The sequence below is a fragment of the Brassica oleracea genome, chromosome C9 (assembly GCF_000695525.1).
Source record: "Brassica oleracea var. oleracea cultivar TO1000 chromosome C9, BOL, whole genome shotgun sequence".
NCBI lineage: Eukaryota > Viridiplantae > Streptophyta > Magnoliopsida > Brassicales > Brassicaceae > Brassica > Brassica oleracea.
In genome coordinates, this window is record NC_027756.1 from 6766790 (window position 1) to 6778471 (window position 11682).

The window sequence follows — 11682 nt, forward strand, 5'->3', positions numbered from 1 at the left end:
GTGTATGCACAAACATAACCCACCCAACGATCACTTGAAACTAACAGGGAAGACAAAAAGGTACCAGGAATTTCCCTAACATGATTTTCTCCTCCTTAACAAGTAAACTCTCTGAGACCTATTGACCCCTTTTGAAGGTATAGTAACCGTTCAACGTCAAAAAGCTTACCTTTGCATTACAGGTTGATTACTGTTAGGATAAAGATTCTAATGACTAGAAGCTAAAGTCAGTAAATGCAACCCCCTAATAAGAACCCGATTAACCACTAAATACCAATCTCAATCACCATGCACACCTCAAAGGTGGGATTTTTCTTAGTGCCGCAAAGACAGAGAAGACGGCGACGGAGAAGACCAGAAAAGGGAAAGATAGAGGAGACGACGATTTATTGACAAACTTTGGCTCAAATCTTCAGCCAACAGGAAACCAATTTAACAAAAGTCATCGTCGTCCTTCACAGAAAAAACAGAGAAGACGAAGAACCCACATAAAGAAAAAAAAAGACAGAAAAAAAAAAATATATATTTCAGGGTTTGCTGATACGTGCGCTGAAACCCCCTTAAGAGCATCATTATCCCTGTATCTTACACAGGTTTCTTAGTGTAATTGAGATTTAAAAAAAAAAGAAAAATATAATAATCATAGGAGACGTCTCTTAAATAAGCACTGGAAGAGACGTCTCTTCTCTTCCTGTCTTTGCCTTCCTCTCTTCACCTTTCTCTCTTCCTCTCTATCTCTTCCTCTCTGTCTCGTGCTTCCACAGTTTGTTCACCGTGAAGATGTCGTTGACGGAGCTAGACGACGGACTGGTACGTAGTATGGCCATCGGAGCAGTCTTCTCCGACTTCGTACGCAACTACTTTTTTCTATGATCTCTGATTAACTTTGCCAAAATCCAATTCTCAAGATTGATCTCATTGTTGAATTTGCAGGGAGGGAAGATACGTTCGGTGGGGTTCCACAGGACTGATGATCTGCTGGTGACATCGAGCGAGGATGATTCGCTCCTTCAAGATTCTGCTTTGTTTCTCAGATTTTTGCTAATGTTTTTCTTGGTCTTCTGAAGGTAACGGAATCAATCAGTTTCAATCTGAACTTTTAGTTTTTCCAATCTTCAATCAATTCCAAGTTTATTCACAGTTTTGGGGAAGATTTGCTGTCTACTCTCCAATTCGTTTTCCATAAAGTTCGTTTCTTTCCTGCTTAAAAATGGATGCTTCGAGGTGATTTCAAGAAAAGTTTGTACCTTTTCTAGATTTGGGGTTATATTAGGTATCTTTGTTGATAACGACGAAAAAATTGGAGTAACAATATGACTATAATGGAGGAGAAGCAGAGTGTCGAGAATCATCATCACCCAAGCAGGCTCGGAAGATCAATGGAGAAATAGCAGAGCTTCCGAGGTGTTGCCACTGTACATAATCAGAAACGTGGAGTTATTATGGAGAAGCTTCCTAGTTTTGGCAAAGCAGCAACGATGGAGAGGCAGAAGAGGTTCCGCGGCGGGTTTCTAGAGAAGCAGAAGAGATTCCGTGTGGTGATGGAGAGGCAGCTGAGCTTCATCGGTGAGAGGAGGAAGAAGACTGAGTCGCCAGGGAAGAGAGGTGACTCGCCTCTCCATATAGCTGCTAGAACTGAGAACTTAGGGAAGGTTAAAGTGCTGATTCGAGGCGGTTGCGATGGAGAAGAGTTGAGAGAGTTGTTGTCAAAGCAGAATTTTGAAGGAGAGACTCCTCTTTACACTGCTGCAGAGAATGGTCATTCAGCTGTTGGTGAGAAGATGTTGAAGCGAGCTGATCATTTTTTCTTTGTTTTGTAGAAATGTGGTTTTAGTTTGGAGCCTTCACAAGGTACATCCCTAGAAGCCACCTTCACACCAGATGGCAAGTAATTTCTGCCAGGTAATATGGTCATACACTTGTCCAGATAATGCTAGATTCTTTTTGATTGTTCTGTCTTTGTTGCCTTTACATGGATGGATCAAGTGACATGAGTCAGGTTCCAGTTGCAACAGAGGTAAATCTAAAAACTTTCAAACTTTTAAGTTGTTTCTTGTTGCTTGACCTTCGGTTTAATTCTCTGTTCCTTGTAGTTCAAGTTTCTTGTTGTTACTGTCCTTGTAGTTTAAGTTTCAAGCGTCTTGTTGTTTCACTGTCTTGTGTTCTAGAGCATTAAAAGATTTGTGTTTCTCATTCTTGTTGTTTCAGGTGGTGAAGTGGAGTGGAGCATTGGAGTGGAGCATTCACGGGTATTGGAGTGGAGCATTCACGAGTGACAGAGAGTTGTTGTTTCATTGTCTTGTGTCATTGAGTCATTGAGTTGTAATTGTGTCATTGACTTGTATTTGTGTCACGGGTGTACAAGAGTGACAGAGAGAGTTGGAGTCTTGTGGTGTTTGTAGTCTTCTGTTAAAGTTCACACATATAGTTCACGAGTGACAACTTCCATCCTTCTCTATATATATTTGCAATTCACTTGAAAAGCAATTCACAAAGTAATCTACTACATTCTCTACTTCAACTTATCTTCACAAGCAATTTACAACAATTTCTATCCTTCTCTATATATATTTGCAATTCACTTGAAAAGCAATTCACAAAGTAATCTACTACATTCTCTACTTCAACTTATCTTCACAAGCAATTTACAACAATTTCTATCCTTCTCTATATATATTTGCAATTCACTTGAAAAGCAATTCACAAAGTAATCTACTACATTCTCTACTTCAACTTATCTTCACAAGCAATTTACAACAATTTCTATCCTTCTCTATATATATTTGCAATTCACTTGAAAAGCAATTCACAAAGTAATCTACTACATTCTCTACTTCAACTTATCTTCACAAGCAATTTACAACAATTTCTATCCTTCTCTATATATATTTGCAATTCACTTGAAAAGCAAAATTTTCAAAATTTTCAATTTTCCATTCTTCTTGTCTTCACAAAATTTTCAAAATTTCATATATGGCATCCTCTTCTCATAACATTTTTGAGGGACGGACGATGAAAATTTTGATCAATATTTATTTTTTATGTTTTTATTTTAAAATCAATGTTTAAAATGTTATCTTGTACTATGTTTTAAGAAAAAAATTTAAGTTTAATAAGAAAAATCAAAAAACTTTGGTGTTTAATTAAATTTTTTTTAAGAACCCTTAAATAAGAGACTTGCAATGGAGCACATAAATTTTTGGATCTCTTAATCCAGTCTCTTAATTAACTTTTACAATTAAAAAATATTTAAAAAAAATAAGAGACCCATTTAAGGTATCTAGGATAATGGTGCTCTAAGGATCGGTCTCCCAATTACTCATTTAAGGATCGGTTATCAAAATTTTATTTATTTTTGATTTATTTAAATCAATTATTTTGTTTAAAAACCCCCTTAAGAAAATGCAATAATCATGTTCTCAGTTAACCTTTCCAAACTTGGTTTCTTTGGCTTTGGGCCCGAGATGGACTTTATCTATCGTAGACTTATGTTTCCTTCTTGGGTTTCGAAGGTTGCCAAATTTAGGCTTTATAACTTTTGGGTCCGGATCTCTAATCGGGAGCTGGGTGAAACCGGTGTCATAAAAATAATATCGAATCATTTCATCATCGTCAACAACGGTTTGGTTGATAAAAGAGAGAGATTTTGAGGCTCAAAGCTCTCGGACTTGGCCAGCAGGAGGATACTGTTCTTTGGAAAAGGGAGAATGATGTTTTTCGACAAGGTTTCATGTCCTCTCAAACGTGGAACCTGACCAGAACGCAATCGCCTCGTGTTCCATGGTTCAAAGGGATCTGGTTTAAAGAAGCCACTCCTAAATTTTTTTTCTTCACGTGGTTAGCCGCTCACAACAGAATATTGACACGGGATAGGATTCTAAGGTGGAACCCTCGAGCTGTCTCTACTTGTTGTCTGTGCAACTCAGCTACTGAGACGAGAGACCATTTATTTTTTGACTACTCCTTCTCTAAAGAAGTCTAAAATGGAACAATTAGGGGTTTGGCAGGTGTAGGTATGCTGGTTCAATGGTCTCTCCTGTTGCAAAGATTGGTGATTGGACTACATGATAGTACCAAAACCTTTCTCTTTCGCTACTGTTTCCAAGAGATAATCCATGCTATTTAGCATGAGAGAAACACTCGCCGAGTGGGAGAAGGCCCCTGCTCGTCTTCTTAGCCTTTTGGATAAAATGATCAAAAATAGGATCTTTTCGTTGAGAAAGCAAGCTGGAGGCAGACATGAAAAAGCCATGGAGATATGGTTTGGGAATAGATGATTTTTTCATTTTTTTTCCTCTTAAGGTTTCTATAGGATTAAAAAAGAAGATAAAAAGAGAGCGTCTCGGAACGCGCGGGAACTTCATCATTCTACTCTTAAATGGGCCTATAGATTTGGGCTGTTGAAGCTCATTTTGGCTTCTGGCTTTGATTTTTCAGTGAAAACGAAAGCAAAGTATTGGAGAAGGCGAGAGAGATGGCTAGATACGATCGAGCAATTACAGTCTTCTCCCCCGACGGCCACCTCTTTCAAGTCGAGTACGCCCTTGAAGCCGTCCGCAAGGGCAACGTCGCCGTCGGTGTCCGCGGCACCGATACCGTCGTCCTCGCCGTGGAGAAGAAATCTACACCCAAGCTTCAGGATTCTAGGTTTGAATTCGATTGCTTGGTTTATGACGTAGTTACTAGTATGTATAATTATATGAGCTGCTTATACGAATGCTATGCTTAACTTGTTAATTGAGGAAATCTCCTTAGTCTCTCGTTGGCAATTACTCTTCTTGCTTCTTTCTGATAGGTCAGCCAGAAAAATTGTGAGCCTTGACAATCACGTTGCCTTGGCGTGCGCTGGGCTAAAGGCAGATGCACGTGTGTTGATTAACAAGGCGAGGATTGAGTGTCAAAGCCACAGGCTTACACTTGAGGACCCTGTCACTGTCGAGTACATCACCCGCTACATTGCCGGCCTTCAACAGAAGTATACCCAAAGCGGTGGTGTCAGACCCTTTGGTCTTTCTACTCTTATCGTCGGCTTTGACCCTTACTCTCGTGTCCCTTCGCTCTATCAGACTGATCCATCTGGAACTTTCTCTGCTTGGAAAGCTAATGCTACCGGGAGAAACTCCAACTCTATCAGGGAATTTCTTGAGAAGAACTTCAAAGAAACCTCTGGCCAAGAGACTGTTAAACTCGCTATTCGTGCTCTGCTTGAGGTTCCCTCTGCTTCTCCTTACACTCTGCTTATAACAAATAGTTGATGTTTTGGTTTATATATGTCACTGAATTGTTTGACCTGATATCATCGGCAGGTTGTTGAGAGCGGAGGAAAGAACATTGAGGTAGCTGTGATGACACGGGAGGAAAGCGGTCTTCGCCAGCTTGAAGAAGCTGAAATTGATGCTATTGTGGCCGAGATCGAAGCAGAAAAGGCAGCCGCTGAAGCAGCCAAGAAAGGCCCTCAAAAGGATACTTGATATTATCTCCACTTCAGTTTGTCTACTTTTTGATGTTTGTGGTTCCAAGACCTCTGTTACACAACATTCAGCAGCTATTTCTTGCTTTTCGATAGTTATCTCGACGTTGATAATTGTCTTTCATTTGTTGGTTTGTTTGTCCTTGAGCTTGCCTCCAGTACCATGACCAAACCAACTCTGATTATTTGTTGAGAGGTGACGCAATTAGAGCAGCGGTTTTATGACTTGAGGAGAAATATGTGACTCACTTAGACCAGCTTTTCCATGAGGTGTGTATGTAATTCATGGGCTTAACAACGACCCCTCTTGTGACCTATTAGTAATTGCGTTTGTATATTAGTTGATTGCCTTCTAATGCATTATAAATTTTGTCAATGTTTGCTACACGTTTAAATATCGATTACTCTATTTGGTTTAAACATGGTTCTAAAAATTTGTTTTAGGCGATAACCAATCAATTTTCATAAAATCCGATTTATACCATTTAAATTTAAACTACTCCAATTTGGTTTAAAACTATTTTAAATCGGTTCAGGTTAGTTTAAATCCACACATTTTAGAAAACCAAGACCAATACTGCAGAAAATGTTGTGTTAGTGTTTAATTATGTTTCTAAACCAGTAGGAAAAAAGGACTAGCAGTTTATTAGGGAGGATTTGAATGTTTTGAGACATACCTTAGTCGCATCTTACTGTTTCTCAATCTTTTCTGCTTCAATCCAACTTTTAAGTTGGTGAAGGGACTAGACTTCTCTTTTGTTAACTATGAAAATGCTCTAAAACAACTAAAAGAAAATTTAGGATTCGCTACAACTTGATCAAACCAAGGATAGACTTTGCTGTTAATTTCCTATTTAGAAGTAAGCAGAGAACAATTTCCTTGATATGGTAAATGTCACCAGTCTTGTATTTCATCATCTTCAGAAACTTCACTCTTATCCTCATCCGTCTCTTCCTCCATTTCTGAAAACACATCTGCAGACGCCCTGTAGCTTAGCCATTTCAGCGCAGGGCTGTACTCTGTAGCCGTCACCGACATATCTGCCATTCTTGACCCCTCATATCCTATGTTCCTCTGCTCTCTCAGATTCTTCTACATTCAGACATAAACTATGTAAGCTTATAGAGAAAGTTCGAACACGTATAATTAGATTTTTTTTTTTTTCACTGGAAAAAGGAAAAAGACATTGACCTTGGTTTGTATTGAGGATTGCTCCACTTGCCAGAGTTTTGGCTTGCGAATCACGTGCCATCTGCATACCCACGATACAGACCAACCGATATTACAAATATCTAACACAGAAAAAAATGAAACAATCAACTGGCATCAATTTGTCATAAGAAACCTGGATGACCATGGCTGCTTGTTTCCATACAACACACCACGAACAGCCACCGAGGCGCCGACTGATTGTAGAACGTCCTCTGTTTTGTTGTTATGTACACTCATTTTTCCTCTTAAAGCTGCGAGAAGGAGATCAGCATCCGCTAAATACGAAGACACGCACCAGGCATCTTCTATGGCTCCGTCACTCACGAAATCTAACACTTCATAAACGTTAATGAGTTCATAGTAAGCTCTCTTGTGTCTCTATATGAAGGAGGAAAATGGTGCATATGTTAAGTAAAGAATACCATTTTCATGAAGAAAATCCACAACCCGACCTGCCTGTCCATGAGCTTGGCTAAGAACCATCTCTGGCGCATCCATCTTCAGTGGTAACCTTGCAAACTCGTTATGCACAAGATAGTCACTGCAATCTGACACACAAACATTAGCTTAGACGATAATTATCCTGAGCTCTAAATTGTGCATTCTCGTAACTTCCTACCTGATATAATAACATTATCAGTAGCCTCTCTTTTGTTGTGGAGAAATTTTCCCAGGGCGTGAAACAACGAAAGGGTCTCATCTCTACCGAAACAGGAAGATATTCCACTATCCAAACCACTGTGCATTGTATGATTGAGTTGTGGCTTAACAGAGAGGAGTTGCAAAGACGTAATAGCGTGTCTGATGTCTCCTCCACTGGCACTCGCCATCTGATCAACCTCCGCAGTCGTTACCTTACAATGTTCTTCTCTGCTTATCCTCTGAAGTGTCTTCTTAATTGAGTTCTTTGTAATGGGATTAAAAGCCACCTTTAAAGCCCCTGCTCGTTCAAGAGATGACTGAAGGTCCTCCATAGTTCGAGCAGTCTGGTCCGAAGAGTCTGCTTTGACATAGTCCGTGATCAATACCACTGTCGGAATCTGCGTAGATTTCACCAAGAGCGTTAAGCAGTTTTGAAGCCGTTCAAAAGCATGCCTCCCATTGGCTAGAGGAAGGTCATCAATCAAAAGAACAAGGCGCGGCTTCGTTCCCCCAGAAATCACTCCGTATCTTCTACTAGTGTCAACGAAGTTTTCAAACTCATCCAGCTTCGAAGAGTACTTCAGTCCTAGGAGAATTAAACGGAAGATAAATCATTGGATCTGTAACTGACTGAGTACTACATAACAAAATAGAAATGGTGTGAATACCAGAACTTGAGTTATGAACATGTTCTTGCCAGAGAGTAGGAATAGGAGCGTTCCACTCATACACAGTGACGCCAAGGATAGAGGCAAGTAAATGGATGGTAGCAGATTTGCCGACGCCAGCTTGACCGGTGAGTAGTAGAACATTATTCCTAACACCATCCTGCAGATAAAGAAAAAGTGAATACTACAATCATAAAGAGAGAGAAAAAAAAAAGCAATTGAAAAGGTAAAACCAAAAAGATTTACCTTGGAGCAATCAAAACATTCCTCGAACCAAAGTTTAACTTGTTCAACCTGAAGATAATATCAGGAATTAGCATAGTATTATAGCTAAAAAGGAAAAAAGAGGGGGAACAAAAAAAAATTGCCTTCTTGTTGTGAACAGAAAGCTCTTCCAAGGTGCGAGGCCTGTATTTGTCAACCCACAAACCAGCCTTCTTCTTGAAGCCTAAACAAGAGACCAAATAAAAATGATGAATATCTCAAAAAAGCACGACTAGGCTAAAAAAGGAGCATTTAAAAACTGAAAGTCGTGAGTGGCGTACTAGGAGGAGATGATGCCTTGAAGCCGCTCAAAGCTTCGTCGAAATCTTCGAACGACAATCTGATCTGCAACAAACGGAGAGGAACCAAACTCAGAGCCTAAACATAAGCTAAGAATAATAATAAATAATACGCCAAAAAAAGAGAGAGGAATGGTGCCTTGTCTACGTGACTCGAGAGTCGAGCTTTCTTGGAGGCTCTAGGATTCGTTCTGCAACCACCACCCGAGGACCTCGATTTCGACTTAGCACTAGACCGCGACGACCTTAACTTATACGATTCTTCTTCTTCTTCTTCCGACGATAATTCAACCATCTGATTTCCTCTCCCCATACCTCCCAATCGCCTCGGAACTTGATTAGAGTCTCGAAGAACCTTTTCGGAGAAGAACCTTCCACGGGGCTGGTGTTTTCGCGGGTCGACTAAAACGACACCGTTCTTTTCCTTTAGGTGACGTGTCTTCATCGGGACCGTCCATCTAGCATATATTTCACCTTTGCCGATTCAAATTTTGATTTGCAGATCGGACGGTTGTAACTAGAGGTGTAGCGTAGGCTGAGTGGTGGGAGATTCATCCCACCTACCCCACACCCACGCAGACGCAGGCTTTCTTCACCAAACCAAACCACGAAGTATGTAAAGGTAAAATTGTAGGTTCCTCCTCTCCTCAGTCTTTGTCTTCACCAACCCCAAATTCTAAATTCTCTCTTCGATTCGATTCGATTCGATCCGATGGCTGCGAACGCCGTCTCGCTATCAATCTCATCCACACCGAAGACTCTCCACTCCCTTCAAGCTCAAACCCGCGGCTTGATTCCCCCACCAACCATTTCCTTCCCAAAGTCGTCGTCCTCTTTATCCTCCACCGCTATCTCCATCTCCAGGTCGCGCGTTCGAGCCGGTCCTAGCCAGCTTGTTAACGAACCCGCCAACGCCATGGCCACTCCTCCCACTATAGTCGAGGTTGATTTGGGTAGCCGGAGCTATCCCATCTACATCGGCGCCGGCTTGCTCGATCAATCACATCTCCTTCAAAGGTCCCCTCTTTTAATATTCACTTAGTAACTTTGTTAAATAATGAATAGTGAGCCAAAATGGTCTTGTTCATATTGTTGAATTGAATTGAATTAGGCATGTTCACGGGAAGAAAGTGCTGGTGGTGACTAACGAACGAGTTGCTCCTCTATACCTGGACAAGACTGTACATGCTTTGACTATTGGGAACCCCAACGTGACTGTGGAGTCTGTTATTCTCCCTGATGGAGAGAAATACAAAGACATGGTTTGTCAATCTTTCTTTCTTTGAGATGTACATATAGTTTACTGAGAGACATTCTTTTTTTTTTTGTTCTAGGATACTCTCATGAAAGTCTTCGACAAGGCCATTGAGTCTCGCCTAGATAGACGATCTACTTTTGTTGCTCTTGGTGGTGGTGTTATTGGCGATATGTGTGGCTACGCTGCTGCTTCTTACCTCCGTGGTGTTAACTTCATCCAGATCCCTACCACTGTCATGGCACAGGTGGGTACTTTGCCATGTTTCACTTGAGTGATCGATCTCTTTTTTTTCTAAATCTCAGAAATTAATTACCCTTTTTTGCAGGTTGATTCTTCTGTTGGTGGCAAAACAGGCATAAACCATCGTCTCGGAAAGAATTTGATCGGCGCGTTTTACCAGCCGCAGTGTGTGCTAGTTGACACCGACACGTTGAACACACTGCCGGACAGGGAGATGGCTTCGGGTTTAGCTGAAGTGATCAAGTACGGGCTTATTAGGGATGCTGACTTCTTTGAGTGGCAGGAGAAGAACATTGAGGCTCTCCTTGCTAGGTGATTTATTATTTCAACAAAACAAAACAAAACTGTTAGAGATAGATTCATCTAAATGCTGGTGTGATCATTATTTTGATATCGCTAGGGATCCGGCTGCATTAGCTTATGCTATAAAGCGATCATGTGAGAACAAGGCGGATGTTGTGTCACAGGACGAGAAAGAGAGCGGCTTGCGAGCTACCCTTAATTTGGGTCATACCTTTGGCCATGTAAGTAGCTTTTGAATATAACCCTCTTATCAGGTCAAGAAGATCCACCCTTGACAATATCAATTTATCTTTATGCAGGCAATAGAAACTGGCTTCGGGTATGGAGAGTGGCTCCATGGAGAAGCTGTTGCCGCTGGCACGGTATCTATATCTTTCTATCTTTCCTCTGCTAAAACTATCCCCCCAACTCACATTGTGTTTTGTTGTTTCTCAGGTAATGGCAGTGGACATGTCATATCGTCTTGGCTGGATAGATGACTCAATCGTGGAGAGAGTGAACAACATCTTGAAACGAGCGAAATTGCCTACAACGCCGCCGGAGAGCATGACCGTGAGCATGTTCAAGTCCATAATGGCGGTGAGTTTTGTGATTGTGGCCTGAAAATGAAAATATGTTTGAGAGAGAAAGTTCTTCCATTTAAATAAATATGTTTTGGTGGTGATGCAGGTTGACAAGAAAGTGGCAGATGGACTGCTGAGGCTGATTCTCCTGAAAGGTCCGCTGGGAAACTGCGTTTTCACGGGAGATTATGATCGGGAGGCGTTGGATGCTACGCTCCGTGCGTTCTCCAAATCCTGAGATCTTTCTTCTTCTTCTTCTTCTTCTTCCCTCGGATTTTTGTTTTGTTTTTTTTTCCAGATATGAATATGTACCGTTGTATAACCAACTTGTAACTAGCTTTGTGGAATGTGACAATAATGAGCTTTCTAAAATATATATATAATAACTAGCCCGACCAAACTCTTCAATCAATTTTGGATACTTACGTTTGGAATTATGCCTTGGGAGTTAAAGCCAGATGACTTTTTATCTGTCCATTCTTAAAAAAAAAACATACTCGAGAATCAGGTCTTGTTTCTCAAGTAGTCTTAATGAGAGTAGTAGAAACAGAGGAAAAAACGTGGGTTGCATCGCCCCGTTTAGTGAGGAAACCAAACCAACTTCTTTTGCATGTTCTTCTATCTCTCTTTCCAACCTATGTTTTCAGGTTTATAAAGTCCAAAGTAAAAGAGATGAGATCAAACATTTGTGATGGGAGAAGCTATGGAGAGAGGGGTGAGTCTGGTCTGCTCTTGTCTTGTCGTCTTCTGTTACGTACTGCT

The 11682-nt window shown here is 40.8% G+C and overlaps 3 protein-coding genes across 5 annotated transcripts; 2 read left to right on the forward strand and 1 right to left on the reverse strand.

Annotated features, from left to right (window-relative positions):
* The first annotated feature begins 4422 nt into the window (after positions 1-4422).
* Positions 4423-5787, forward strand: LOC106315808 (proteasome subunit alpha type-7-B). Its single transcript, XM_013753633.1, has 3 exons — positions 4423-4647; positions 4796-5210; positions 5307-5787. Exons 1-3 carry the CDS (start codon positions 4475-4477, stop codon positions 5469-5471), a joined length of 753 nt encoding a protein of 250 aa, XP_013609087.1. The 5' UTR covers positions 4423-4474; the 3' UTR covers positions 5472-5787.
* A 327-nt stretch (positions 5788-6114) lies between these two features.
* LOC106318525 (cell cycle checkpoint protein RAD17) lies at positions 6115-8943 on the reverse strand. Of its 3 annotated transcripts, none has more exons than XM_013756541.1 (10): positions 8696-8943; positions 8539-8602; positions 8362-8441; positions 8240-8287; positions 7994-8153; positions 7303-7911; positions 7106-7231; positions 6817-7018; positions 6663-6723; positions 6115-6560 (listed from the first exon to the last, which is right to left on the reverse strand). In XM_013756541.1, the coding sequence occupies exons 1-10, from the start codon at positions 8867-8869 to the stop codon at positions 6366-6368; spliced, it is 1719 nt and encodes a 572-aa protein (XP_013611995.1). In that variant the 5' UTR covers positions 8870-8943; the 3' UTR covers positions 6115-6365. The 3 variants fall into 3 exon arrangements, with proteins under 3 accessions (XP_013611995.1, XP_013611996.1, XP_013611994.1); XM_013756542.1 differs by having other exon boundaries at positions 6115-6563; positions 6817-7012; positions 8696-8942; XM_013756540.1 differs by having other exon boundaries at positions 6116-6563; positions 8696-8941.
* Positions 8944-9159: 216 nt separating this feature from the next.
* On the forward strand, positions 9160-11332 carry LOC106318526 (3-dehydroquinate synthase, chloroplastic). Its single transcript, XM_013756543.1, has 8 exons — positions 9160-9573; positions 9668-9818; positions 9891-10058; positions 10140-10366; positions 10455-10578; positions 10657-10719; positions 10793-10936; positions 11027-11332. Exons 1-8 carry the CDS (start codon positions 9269-9271, stop codon positions 11156-11158), a joined length of 1314 nt encoding a protein of 437 aa, XP_013611997.1. The 5' UTR covers positions 9160-9268; the 3' UTR covers positions 11159-11332.
* Positions 11333-11682: the final 350 nt, after the last annotated feature.